This window comes from Drosophila navojoa, chromosome X (assembly GCF_054131105.1).
Source record: "Drosophila navojoa isolate 15081-1374.11 chromosome X, UAZ_NAV_1.0, whole genome shotgun sequence".
Taxonomy (NCBI): domain Eukaryota; kingdom Metazoa; phylum Arthropoda; class Insecta; order Diptera; family Drosophilidae; genus Drosophila; species Drosophila navojoa.
Genome location: NC_142895.1, coordinates 15,100,635 through 15,115,153, shown reverse-complemented (window position 1 = coordinate 15,115,153; position 14,519 = coordinate 15,100,635). Strand labels below are relative to the sequence as shown.

General features: G+C 35.1%; 1 protein-coding gene across 13 annotated transcripts; it reads left to right on the top strand.

The window, feature by feature from the left end:
• Positions 1 to 4,300: 4,300 nt before the first annotated feature.
• up (Troponin T, skeletal muscle) lies at positions 4,301 to 14,469 on the top strand. 13 transcript variants are annotated; one of them, XM_030386951.2, is made up of 10 exons: positions 4,301 to 4,455; positions 7,572 to 7,619; positions 8,431 to 8,472; positions 10,722 to 10,745; positions 11,496 to 11,868; positions 12,338 to 12,556; positions 12,621 to 12,713; positions 12,786 to 12,866; positions 13,009 to 13,087; positions 13,956 to 14,469. In XM_030386951.2, exons 2-10 carry the CDS (start codon positions 7,597 to 7,599, stop codon positions 14,198 to 14,200), a joined length of 1,179 nt encoding a protein of 392 aa, XP_030242811.1. In that variant the 5' UTR covers positions 4,301 to 4,455; positions 7,572 to 7,596; the 3' UTR covers positions 14,201 to 14,469. The 13 variants fall into 13 exon arrangements, with proteins under 13 accessions (XP_030242811.1, XP_017965141.1, XP_017965148.1 ...); XM_018109644.3 differs by having other exon boundaries at positions 4,302 to 4,455; positions 8,428 to 8,472; XM_018109660.3 differs by lacking the exon at positions 13,009 to 13,087 and adding an exon at positions 13,645 to 13,723 and having other exon boundaries at positions 4,303 to 4,455; positions 11,496 to 11,865.
• Positions 14,470 to 14,519: the final 50 nt, after the last annotated feature.

Here is a 14,519-nt window from a genome sequence, read left to right as displayed (position 1 = left end):
TATCTATGATGTGTTAATAAGTGGGTATTGTATATGATAAAAATTATGATAATCAGAGCTACATTAGTTCAATGAGTTAAGAGTCAGAGACTCTTTCAATTGTATGTATTATATTCTGTTTAAGTAATACATATCATGAGCAACAAATAAAATAAATTTGCAAATCTGAATTTGTTTATATGATTTACGAAAATCCTAGCAAAATGTTTAATTCAGCGATTGATCTGTGCAGTATTTGCAGTATTTCATTAAGTATAAAGAAAGATTTGCAACATATTATTTCTATAAATTTTCAATAATTCAGAAATATTTAATTTTGTAAATGCTTTTTAGAAATTTTGTTTATATATTTATATTCTATACGAATACATTATTTATATTTAAAATGTTAATATTTTTGATGATATTCCCTTTTTTACAGGTTTCAAATTAGGATCTCATTTGCATATTAAATTGAATGAAAAATAGCTGTTTATAAATACTGAAAGCTCTAGAAAAAAAATATAGCTCTATAGGTATTCCAAACTTAAGCGGCTTTTCATTGAGGATTTTGTAAAACTTTGATATGTCGATGTTTCGAAGTCAGTATAGATTTCACGACAAATAGACGTGGGGAAAGACAATGAATTGAGTAAACATCAGATCTATTGATATTTCGATTGATATTATATGTATTTTTATAGGTAAAACCGATCAGTTTTTGAGATACTCCATTGGCAGTTTTCATTATTTTATATCAGTGATACTTAGTGAACGTTGCTTCCACAGATTATTCTTTAAATCAACAAGAAAACATGCATATGAAATGCTTTTCATGGCCACGCAAATGCAAATCAAAGTATCCCATCTGGTTGTGTGTGATTCAAAAGTAATTTGAAATTCATTGAATATTTGAATTGTATGTAAATGAGATATATAGTACGTATTGGAATGTGTCTGCTTAGAGTTTTGTGCATCCGTTTCGGCTTGCAGTAGAAAACGGCGACCAAAGATAGAAATTGAAACAGTTTGTCGTAGAATCCATATAAGCTACGCACATACATACATATGTATGCATATGCATGATCCGAAATGTAGATATGTATGCATAACTGTATAGATATATAGAGCGCGAGGAAACGAGCAAAACCGAAGGCAACCCGAAGCACATATTCGCCCACACAAGAGACCCAAAAATAGCCCAAATACCCGAAAACATTGCTATTTGTTTTCCTTGATTTTTGTTGATTGTTGAAGATGATGCGAATTGAAATTTAGTTGAAGGCAACTAAGATAAATATATATAATGTATATATGTATATGCCATATACATATTATAGCTGACATACATAGTATATGAAAAACAGATTGCTGAAATATTTGACTAAGTTCAAAGTTAGAAACATTGGCAGATGGCAAATGTTCGTTTACTCATTTGAAATTGATATATGCATATGGCTAAATGGAGCTTACGTCCTAGGGCATACTTAAATAGGTCAACCGAGAGCTCAAACTGCAACGGTATGATATTTGATTCATTGATTATGCAACTCTCAGTTTAGTAGGTCAATTTAAAGCCTATGAAATTATCAATTCTGGATCTGTTGGTAGGCAACTTTTTTGATTCTGATTCGACAGACTTGTTGTATGAAAATCCCTTTCTAAATTGTATCAGAGTCCCGAGTGTGTCGTCTATGCACATATATATATATATATATATATATATATCTATGCGACTTGCATACTATGCTACATATGTATGTATTTATAAATCCAACACCAATGTCTGGCTGTGTGTGTAGATTATATGCGTTCAGCTACAGCCACACATACATGCATATAGAAACAGTTCTATATTTAAGAAACAAGCATATACTTTTACCCAGTGCCACGAAATGCGAAACAAAACAACAAAAATGAAAGCAAAAAAAAAAAAAAAAAAATAAAAATAAAAAAAAATAGAACAAAAATTTGAAACAGATTCGAATAAGCAAATAAGATTTATATGATGTGAATAATTATTCACAATTATTTGATTCAAGTTATTTAAAGCTATGGAAAGTTTGTATGGTTTTTTTTATAATGTATATATTTTTACAATTTTTTAAATTTTAATTTTATTTTAATATTATATTATGTTAAGAAAATTGCATATATATTTTATGTTAACAGTTCCTAGGAAATATTTAAAATTATTGTTGTTAAAGTATAAATAATTAAAGTTATTATAAAAAAATTCAAGTATAAATAATCAATATCAATAATAAACAACATTTTTAATTATTATTTGTTTTTTGAAATATGTAATTTAATAAAAATTTAAAATAAATAAAAAAAAAATTTTACTAAATAATTTTCTATTAATAATAATTTTTTTTTTTAGTTATATATCACTTTTTCGAATGTTATTAATTTTTTTTAATCAATATCTTATTATGAATTTTTTTTATACAATTTTTTTTTTATTACTTTTATTTTTATTTCATATTTGTTTTATTTTTATTTTCATTGTTTCGCTTAAATTTTATTTTTTTTTTACACACATTTTTTTTCATATATGTATATCAATTGTTGTATTACTTAAATTTTCAACAATATTTATTTATTATTTTTATATATTCTTTTATTATTATTGGTGCTCTACAATGCCAGAAAATTCGAGTATAATTTTTTTCTTTAGGGATCAATCAAATATTATCGGTCGAGTATAAGTGACCTTTGGGTGCGAGTCATATGATATATACATATATGTATGTATATATCATATTTTTATTGCTGGAGTCAGCAAGTCTTGCCCTTAGACCGTTTAAAATTTAAGAACATAGAGTTTTGAATACGCTTTCTGTGCAGTTGAGTCCTGAACGGGTATTAAATAGTTGGTCGTTAGTTTGAAATAAGAATAAGGAAAAGTATAGACTTTTGATGGACGTTTCTTGTTGGATGCGCTAGGATTTGGGGCATTCATTTATTTATATATATATTTTTAAAAGTCTAATGGAATTTCCTAAAATTAAAAAAATATGTGTACAAAATATATTATATTAGGTATATGCGCTATTTGATAAATAAATGTGTTATATTATATACTCATTCACGATTTCACAGTCTAAATGAGCTAAGCAGCTATGCCAGCAGGGTATGCTAGGCAGGCAATTTAGACGAAGTATCAAAAGCAGAACAATGACGAATAGATCGAAGGTATAGATAAATAGACGCAGTCGCTGTGAACTAAGGCCGGCTCTTTGGCAGACAGCAGCAACGTCAGCATATACATACATACATATGTATATTTATATATACCTGTACAAAATATCTATATTTCATGATTGTCTCAAGGAATAGCTGCTAAATAGTTAAGATATGTGGGCTTTAAGGGCGGCATGCATGTGTTGCAACGTTGTTTTCATTTCATTCTTGGCCACTTTTGAAATCACTTTACATATGCATAAAGTACATACATATATGATAAGTCATATGTATATATGCATATATATTTGGATTTGATCTAAAAGACTCTGCGCTAGTTATGACTGTGTGTGTGTGTGTGTGTGTGTGTGTGTTGCCTGAATACATTTACATACGTACACAATTAAATGGGTGTGAAATTTATGTTCAACGATATTTGATTCCAAAAACAACTTGAACGCCAACGCATAAATGCGCTAGATGCCAGTCTATATTCGCTATATAAATGCCCGATCCGCATACACGCATATATGTATGTATATGTATATATATATATGTATGCATGTATGTATCATAGCCAATTGGAAGTATTCGTTTTGGAAATTTCTGTTTCGCTTGCCTGCTCTGTGTGTATGTGTGTGTGCGATTTGTTTATTCAACAAGTTTATGTTTCAGTCGAGCTGCGACGCGACGCCTCGAACGGATGTGGGCGGGTGGGTGTTGGCAACAGCAGCAGCAGCAACAGCAGCAGCAGCGGCAGGCAGCCCACCTGAAATTGTTACTGCTATCAGCCTGCCACACACACACACACACACATGCTCACTCACACACGGAGACAGCTGCCGCTGCACGCCCACGCTCTGCCGCCACCTCCCCGATCCATGCTATGAGCTATGCGCTCCTGCGCCTTGGCTGCCAAGCATTGCGTAGTCGCCGTCGCCGTTCGTCTCACTGTCCATGTATTGGTGTCCGCCTCTGCACACCGCCCATCGCCACTTGTTGGCCAACCAATGTGCCGGCATATAGCGCGCCTTTTCGCACCCATTCTAGGGGCGAGCGTGTGTAGAGGAGACCTTTGTCGCTGCGCCATGTGTATATAGCGAGCGCGCCGCTGTCTCTGTAGTGGTGGGAAATGCTTTTCATTTTCCGCAAGCTGAACAAAAATTCTTTAACATAACGTGTAGCATCGCTTTGGATCGTCAGTCTGTTTAGTCGAACCGCAGCATTCGCTCCTACGACGTCAGCTGCTCGGACTTTAGTTGAGAGTTCAATTTGTTTCTTTTTCCCTAAGTAAGTTGGCCAAGTGTTTGGACCAAAAGCCACAAAGAGCAAAAAATCAAATAAAAAATATTCACAAAGTTATCGAACAAGACAAAATAAAAGAAGAAAACAAAAAAAAAAAAAAGAAAACTTATGAAAATCTCTAACGAACTTAAACAGAAATCCTTGCGCGTTGAACTTGTAAAAAAATAACGCCCAAGAAATTAATAAAAAAAAAGAAACAAAGAAGAATGCATAAAGATTGTTCTTACATAATCCTGTGTGCGCATATTTGCTGAAAACTCTATATTTTTTTCCAATTTTTTTTCCAATAATTTTTTTTTGCAAGTGAAAAGCACAGAAACAGTTGACGTGTGTTAAACAATTTAACTGAAAAATTAAAAAAAAAGTAAAGAAAAAAAACATACTAAGGAACAAAAATCAACTAAGATTTTCAAATTGCATTTTGAGTATCAGACGAAAATTTTTTTTCTGTTCTGCAATTTTTTTTCGTATTTCCTTTTTTTTTTGTTCAATGCCTGACAAAGACTATAAATAATTGCCCTAGGGCGCATAACAACAACAGCAACAATAACAACTACAACTACAACGACAACTTTAACAGCAGCAGCAGCAACAACAACAACCAGCAACAGCAACAGCCAGCAGCAACAGCAACAGCAGCAACAACATCAAGCAGGAATACGAACAAATGCGACAGATTTTACGATTGAGAGCGCCTTGAGAGCCAAGTGTTATATGATCTCACAGAAAGAATTCAATTCGTTTTTCTTATTGGGAATTCTTCTCTCTTTTCTTTTCTTTTCATTTTTTCTTTATGCTAAAAGTTTTTAAAAATAAGCTTCGTGCTTATGTGTGTGTGAGTGTGTGTGAGTGTGTGTGCGTGCGTGTGCCTGGTAGCTCGTCTATTTACCTTGGCAAAATGGCCAACATAGATAGATTCACACACAAACACACACACACACACACACAGACAAAGTTCGTTGCTTGTGCGCAGGCGTCAATAGACGAGCACACATACACCCACACGCACACACACACACAGACACACACACACACTTAGACGCCCACACATATATACATTTCTGCTCTCGCAGCGATATCTGGCATATCCAAATCGGTGCTGGAAAATATTTCTATATTTAGCGTGCGCAACGGACACGACAACGTAATATTCTATTTATTTTCTACATCTCTAACTTAGCCAATTGCTGTGCTCTAGTTTCAACATCATTCTACGTCTGTGTGTGTGTGTGTGCATGTGTGTAGTAGAGATGAATGCAAAAACTTGGGAGCTTACAGATAAAGCTAAAGTTGCAAAAGACTGGCAGATGAAACTGAGACTTGGATTAGATTTTAGATTTAGGTACGAAACTTCGTTGTAATAGGCAGACAGATGGATATATATGTAGATATATGTAGATGGATAGAGAAATGGAGAAACCGATAGATAAGTAAATGAATATGTGGAATGTGAAATAGATAAATGGATAGATGGATCGATAGAGAAATCGATAGATGAGTAGATGAATAGATAGATAGATAGATGAATAGGTAGTTAGGCAGAAAGATGAATAGATAGATAGATGGGTAGATAGATAGATGTATAGATAGATAGATGGATATATAGCTAGGTAGAAGTATATGTATATATAGATAAAGTAATAGATAGATTAACAGATGATAGATAGATGGATAGGTAGATAGACTGAAAGATGGATAGATAAATAGATAGCTAGGTGTATAGGAAAATAGTTAAATAGGTAGCTGATGGGCAACTTAATAGATGTATAACTAATATATACATATTTCACATTATATAAATTTGCATATCTATATATATATTTGGAATAGTTGCGAAATCTGAGAGCTCCATTTAACTGGGTTTCTTACTACCCATTAAGTATACGCACTGTTGCTTAGCAAGAGCTGTATAGTTAATATATGCATACAAGCAGAAGTACATATATATATCTTTATATATTTCTATGCTAATATATAAATTCCTTTATGCAATATTTATATATATTTATATATCTTCATATGCATACTTGCATTCTTATATTTTGCGACCTAATTTTGTAATTATGAAATTGTTGCAATTATGAAATCGCTGACAGAAGACACACACACAGACACACACACACATACCCACACACGTACACCCACACACACCTCCATTACACACTCTGTCAAGCAGAAGATTGCATATTTTACATATTTCAGCGAAGAATTTTGACAATTGCATTTACATTTTCTGACATTTGATTGTCAGTCAGAGTTTCGCTTGGGGGTTTTCTTTTGATTTGCTGCCTTTCGCCTTTGATTTAGTGCCAAGGTAAAAATCAGAACGTTTCCCGATCGAAAGTCAGCTCGTGAAAGCTCTATGAGAGCTTCGTGCCGTTTCGGCACAGAAATTCAATACGTGCGGCTATTTTTAACAGTTAGCTAAAAGCATTTCACACGCACACAGAGAAAGCCAGAGAGTGCGAGAAAGAGAGAGCAATAGCCATATATACACACATGTGTACCATATAAATATATAGACTTTGGCGAGTATATAAAATTAAATAACCAAAAATTTTGTAAGAGGCGCAGAAATTATGATCGGATATAATATTGTCGCCGGCTATATAAAAATAAAGATGGCTGAGCGTGTGTGTGTGTGTGTGTGAGAGTCTTATGACAGCATAGACACATAGATATATATTATATATGTGTGTATATATACGTATGTATATATCTACGCATACATATGTGGATACAGACATAGATACTGGCCCGCATAAACATTTGGTGTCTAAATATAGAGCGATATCAAGGCGAAAACAACAATGACAACAACAACAACAACAACAATAGCAGGAGGAGGCTGTTGCTATTTTAGTTTTAGCCAGTGTTGTTGTTGTTGTTGTTGTGGCTGCTGTTGCTGCCACTGTTGCTGCTGCAGCATTTGACAGTTGGCAGTAAGCGACAATAACAGTGAAGTGTGAACCAGCTAGTGACTGTGACTGTGACTGTGACTGCGACTGTGACTGCGACTGCGATTGTGAGAGCAACGTTAACTGCGTTCAATTATGGCCTCAACTAATAATGCCCATTTCTGTTTTTGCCTTCTCTTGTAGGTTTTTTCAACCCTAAACCGTAACCATGTCCGACGATGAGGAATACACGTAAGTACAGTGACCCACACAAAGCAGGCAACAGCAACAATATTAAGTATGCCGCGAGTCGTATCTATTATAATACTATATGAAATCATACTTGAGTTCAGTTCAAATCAGAGTCAGTTCAGTCGTAAGTGGAAATGAAAGAAAGAGCAAGGGTATGCGATGAATATCGCATAATGTGGGTCAATTAACTAACTTGAACACAGATCACAAGAGATCTTACTTTGTACATATAAGTCTTTAAAGTCTTTCTTTTTTTTGTATCACTCTTAATGAAATCCGTCAATTAATTAACAGTTTGCACACACACACACACACCTTTATATATAAGGTGTATTTTTGTTTGCCAGTCGTGTGTTTCAATCACTGGGTTTTGGTCCACTTTTTTTATGGCACATGTTTGATTTGTATTCCTTTTACACACTTTCTACTTTCATCACAATCCCCATTTTGGATCCCACCAACCTATTCACATGCCGGCAACATGTGATTGTGTGATTTCATCATAATCAAAATCCTCCACGCCCAACCACCAACCACCAACCCCCGCCCACCGGTCCACATCCAACCGAACCGTCTTAATCAATCAACTGCTAATGTTGTCGTTTCGTTGTTTCTCTCGAAATCAATAACAAACAACTTGACAACCAAATCAACATCATCAACAACAACAACAACTACTACTACTACTACAACAACATCAACAACAACAACAACTATTTTGCATACACAATCCAACCAAAATGCACCTGTGATATTGTTTTTTGCACAAAACCATAAAACACACCTCGTTTAATTACGAACTCGCCAGCAGTTCCGAAGAGGAGGAGGTTGTCGAGGAGACCAGAGAGGAGACGTAAGTAGTTTTTGTGCCCAAAACTGAGCAGCTAACAACTCGATTGGTGTTTTCTCTATGTTTTGTTTTGTTTTTTTTTTTTAATCAAATTATGATTTGATTCTATTTTCATACCTCAAAAAAAAAAAGAAAAAAAAAAAACAAAACAAAACCAAAATTTTCTATATGTGTTTTGTATTTGTACATGTCCTTTGTATTTGTATTTGTCTTTGTTATGCGAAAAAAAAAAAACAAGAAAAACAAAAAATCAATGTGCAAACGCCGAATTTATCCCCAATGCAATTTTTTCTTTCTGTTTTGTGTCTTTGTCATCTAATTAATATAATTATTTCTCATTTCTTTATTATAATTTTGTAAATTTGTTAATTTTTTGTTTGTTTCTTATTCCTTATTCTTCTCAATGTTGTTGTATGTACCCTATATATATACCCGATATAAATATCCCAACCGAAATACAATCTGATCAATTCGAGCAAAAATTTTGTACAAAATGTACTAACTCATCTATCTATCTATAAACATCTATCCACACACACACACACACAAGCAATGAAATCATCTTTGTCTAGAAAACGTCACACACACACACATTCCCACACATTTTCCCGAACCGCACCCCAAATCTGAGTAAATTCCAAATTCCAAACAACAAAATTGGCAAACGTTATGTAAATATATATATATATAATTATCGAGCTAGCTATATGTGTATTTCTCTAGCTATATCTACCTACCCCGCCCACCACCATTTCCAGTAATCCAACCCAGTTCAAATTCAATATCTATATATCTATATATATATAGTAATCCATGCATATGTATATATATAGTTATACATAAATGTTTTCGTATCTGTAATCGTAGTTCGTAACATGTCTTTCTACCTTTTACCCCGCCAACATTTGGAAAAATGAATAAAACCATTTGAAATTTCTGAAAAATAATTTTTAAAAATTAAAAAAAAAAACCAACAAAAAAATTCAAAAATAACGCAAAAGTAAATTTCGCCTATCGCTGGCCTGGCTTCTTTCTGTTCAATCGATTAAGACTTTAAGACATGGAAAATTCTAAATCACATTTGTTTTCTCTCTCCCTCTCTCTCTCTCTCTTTCTCTCCGTTTCTTTCTTATTACAGGAAGTAAGTAATTGCGTTACCAAAGTAAATCAATCAATATTCGCATTTGTACTCGAAACGAAACAATTGCAAGCAAATGTTTTTAGTATGAAATATATATGTGTATATATATACATATGTATGTATGTATATATGTATATATTCACTCGATATGCAATTAGAGCAGCTCGGTGACTGCCGCTACGATACAGATTCATCTCAGTGTTTTTAGTTCTCTCTCTCTCTCAAAAAAACGTAAAAGTAAACAATGAAACAGTTGAAATTTGGTGTTTGCATAATATCGAAAATATCAGAAATACATACATATAGCGGATGGAAATGTGTGCCGACTCGACCAAGAATTTATATAATAGAAAATATGCAATGCAAATTGGGAATGTTCTAAAAACAAAATTTGCCTGGTCAAAATTTAGTTCAGTTCGTTGCTCGAATTTCATTTCCAAAAAATTAGAAAAAAAAAAACAAAAAACAAAAAAAATACAACCTCTTCACATTGATTTTGTATAAAGCACAAGCAAAATTCGTTTATTTTTGATCATACAAGACCAGTTCCAGATCCAGTTCCAGCTCCAGCTCCAGTTCCAGTTTCAGTTCTTTTTGAGTTTTGAGTTTTTGAAAGTTTGTACAAAATAGCTTACAGTTCGTTGCTTGGAATTTAGTTTTAGAATTTAAGAATTTAAACAACAGAAAACAACAACAACAACAACAACAAACAAACAAAACAAACAAACAAAACAACAAATACGTACTTACATTTAATTTATTGTTTTTCAATTATTTTCGTTTCGTTGCAACAAACAATAATTTTTTTTCCAATAACTTTTTTTTAAACAAAAATGTTTTTCTCTTTCTTTTCAACGACTTTTTTGTTTGTAAAATACAAAAAAAAAAAAAAAACTATAAATATTTTTGTTATATATGAAAAAAAAAAAAAAACAAACAAAAACAAAACAAATCTCTCAACCCAACACGTGTTTTTGTGTACTTCATCGTGAATTGTGCCAAACGATAAATGTAAAAAAAAAAAAATAAAATATATATACCAACCAATTTTTTGAAACACAAAACCACCAAATCTATATCAAAACCACCTCCATGTATGCCTCACGTATAGAAAACCACCTCAGACACCAGCCGAGTAAGTTGATGCCATACGAAATGTGTACAAAAAAGAAATACTATGTAAAAAAAATGTCTAATCCATACTAAATTCTTAGTGATATCTTAAGCTGAGCCATTTACTCTATAGTTTATGTAATCTTAACGATATGTTCGAAACTCTCCGCCTGGCTAAAACAACGACAGCAACTCACCAAACTCACCATAGCCGTAGTATGCATAAGAAACCCCTGCCCCCCACTCCAAACCACCCGCCCACTAGTTATAGTTGGTGTAATTTCTGTATATAGTCAACTCATTCACACGATATGTGCAATATCTATACATAACATCATTATCTAGATAATATTATATATATAATTATTTTTGGCATGGTTTTGCCTTCATTTTTATCTAGTTTAGAAACGATTACGATTGACGGCTCTTGGGCCGTCGTGTAGCTGATACTACTGACAATTTTGTGGATCTAATGCTTTATGAGATAGTCACTAATTCGTTAACAAGTCCATCTTCTTCTTCTACTATGCACATATTCGACTTAAGCAGACGTTTACAAAATAATATTCATGAAAATGAAAAAATAATATATAAATTTGGACTTCAATGTAATATTAATTGTAGGCCTAAATCAAAATATATTTACAAATAGTTTAGTTACCGGCTTAGTTAGTTATGCTAGCTAGTAAACGATGCGATTTACCATTTGATCGATTTCAATTACTAATTGTCGATTATGTTTGATGTATGTGTGATGTGCCGCGCCGTGCAGAGGTGAGGGCGATCCAGAGTTCATCAAGCGTCAGGATCAGAAGCGCTCCGATCTCGATGAACAGCTGAAAGAATACATCAGCGAATGGCGCAAACAGAGAGCCAAGGAGGAGGATGAGCTGAAGAAACTGAAGGAGAAGCAGGCCAAGCGCAAGATCTCGCGCGCCGAGGAGGAGCAAAAGATGGCCCAGCGCAAGAAGGAGGAGGAGGAGCGTCGCGTCCGCGAGGCCGAAGAGAAGAAGCAGCGCGAAATCGAAGAGAAGCGCATGCGTCTCGAGGAGGCCGAAAAGAAGCGCCAAGCCATGTTGCAGGCCATGAAGGACAAGGACAAGAAGGGCCCCAACTTCACCATTGCCAAGAAGGAGACAGGCGTGGTAATTATATGAAATTCCATTAATGCAGCTTACTGATACACCTTCCCACACCATTCTCGTATTTTGTCGTTTCTACCTTCAACACACCCTCTCTTGTATATTTCGTGTTTTTTCATTCTTGTATAATTGTTGTCATATTCCGACTCCGTATCCGTATCCGTTCGTTGCCATATTTCAATTATATAATCTCATCTGATACACACATACACCCACCCACACAATTTTGCTAATCTATCATTTGAAATCCATGTCTTTCACTCTAAACCGTACCTGTTCCACACGTACCACCGTAACCTGCAACCCAACCCCCCAATTGTTTGTTGTTGTCACAAAAAAACCCGAACCAATATCCGATACATCAAAAAAAAAAAAAAAAAAAAACCAAAAAACTCGATACATCCACTTAAAACACACAACGAAATGTGTCAATTATAAAATGGAACAAAAATCGAAAATTGCACGCATATAGTTGGGACTGTCGTCCGCTGCCATGGAACGTAACAAGACTAAGGAACAGTTGGAGGAGGAGAAGAAGATCTCGTTGTCGTTCCGCATCAAGCCCCTCGCTATCGAAGGCTTTGGCGAGCAGAAGCTGCGTGAGAAGGCCCAGGAACTGTGGGAGCTCATCGTCAAATTGGAAACTGAGAAGTATGACTTGGAAGAAAGGCAGAAACGTCAGGACTACGATGTGAGTAAATCTCTATATAGACGAATGTAGACAGTGCCTACAATAAGTTCACATATGCCCGCAGTTGAAAGAGCTGAAGGAAAGACAGAAGCAACAGCTCAGGCACAAAGCCTTGAAGAAGGGTCTCGACCCAGAAGCTTTGACTGGCAAATACCCGGTAAGTGGCATTACATATATGTATTTCAGATCGTTCAGTTATTGACCATATCACTTTGTTCTGTTTATATAGCCCAAGATTCAAGTCGCCTCCAAATATGAGAGACGTGTGGATACCCGCTCATATGACGACAAGAAGAAGCTCTTCGAGGGTGTAAGTATTCGGTTGGCCTTTGCTGAGAGTTCGCGTTGGCCGTGGGTTTGCTTACGAAGAACTTCTAGTACAACCAAAACAATGGATTCTTTTTTTTTTGTACTCTTCTCTCTCTCCCTCTCGACGTTATTATCTAATATAGGGCTATAATACGGTGTATGCGGAAAACTTAGAAAAGTCATGGCAAGAGAAACAGGAAAGATTCACTCAGCGCACAAAATGTAAGAGCGCAAAAGTGCAAAATGTTGCGAACTGTCTCGCTCTCTCTCACTCTCTCTCTCTCTCCGTCTGTTGAATATCTCAATGTTTATATATTTGTCTATTCTTTTGTTATTATTTATTATCACTTTTATATGTCTTTGTCCTTTGTACTGTTCTGTACTATTCGTACCTGCATACATGCTGTGTTCAGTGTTCTGCCAAGGGCACCGCCAAAGTGACCTGACATCCAAATCGAAATCGAGTCCATTGTGTCCACAATACAATCATTAGACAGTCAATCAATCAATCAGTCAGTCAGTCAGTCAGTCAGACAGCTAGCTAGCTAGCTAGATATATAGATGGGGCTGCCAGGCACACGATATGCGGTTAACGAAATCACACCTAACGTCTATTCTCTCTCTCTCTCATCCACTGTGTTTTATCTCTTTCTATGTTCTGTTCACTGTATTTTATAATTGTTGTCAACTGTACTTGTGTGTGTTTCGTACACGTTCGCCACACACGCATACTATCTAAACACAAACATACGCTAAACACACACTCTTGGGCGGCACAGGGCTGGGATGAGATCAGCAAGGATGTGAACGAGAAGATCTGGAACGAGAAGAAGGAACAATACACCGGCCGTCAAAAATGTATGTACACACTGCCTCCATTGTCCAGCCCAAACAACACTTGGCACTGTACTGTAGCTGGTACTATTTAGTCTGGTATTACTGTACCGCAGGGAGCACACTCTAATCGTTACATCCATTTTGTTCATTGTCGTGCCATGATTTCCATGTCTCTATGTGCCTATGTGCCCAGATAGCTTGATACTGATACTGATACTGATTTCCATATTTCATCCCATCTATCCCAATATAGCCAAACTGCCAAAGTGGTTCGGCGAACGACCAGGCAAGAAGGCCGGTGAGCCCGAGACACCCGAGGGTGAGGAGGACGCCAAGGCCGATGAGGATATCGTTGAGGATGAGGATGAGGTCGAGGAGGAGGTCGTCGAGGAGGAGGACGAGGAGGCCGAGGAAGATGAAGAGGAAGAGGAGGAGGAAGAGGAGGAAGAGGAAGAGGAGGAAGAAGAGGAGGAGGAAGAAGAGGAGGAAGAGGAATAAATAAATAAATACAATTTTTTCGTAAAACTACATTTAAACAAAAACCAAAGAAGAAAACAAACCAATGCCAACAATTTTAATAAACGTAAATGAATGAACTAAATACTCATTATTAGCTTATTCACACTACTCCAGAACAAGCAGAACATGAGAATTACCACTTTTTTTTATTGATCAAGAAATGTACATTTCTTCCAAATAAAACATCATCAACACCAATTAAAAGAAAAAGTAAAAAAAAGAAGAAATTAAAGTGTTATACCATCATATCTATGAACAATATTTTCTTTTTTCCAACTTAATGATGTTTGAATGGGGC

What these genes read in the sequence shown, in the direction of transcription:
- up (XM_018109644.3), top strand. Translation starts at nt 7,597, where the DNA reads ATGTCCGACGATGAGGAATACAC. An exon ending in CCACCTCAGACACCAGCCGA is followed by an intron (nt 10,746 to 11,495) that starts GTAAGTTGATGC and finishes CGCGCCGTGCAG; the next exon opens with AGGTGAGGGCGATCCAGAGT. An exon ending in AGAAGAAGCTCTTCGAGGGT is followed by an intron (nt 12,867 to 13,008) that starts GTAAGTATTCGG and finishes TATCTAATATAG; the next exon opens with GGCTATAATACGGTGTATGC.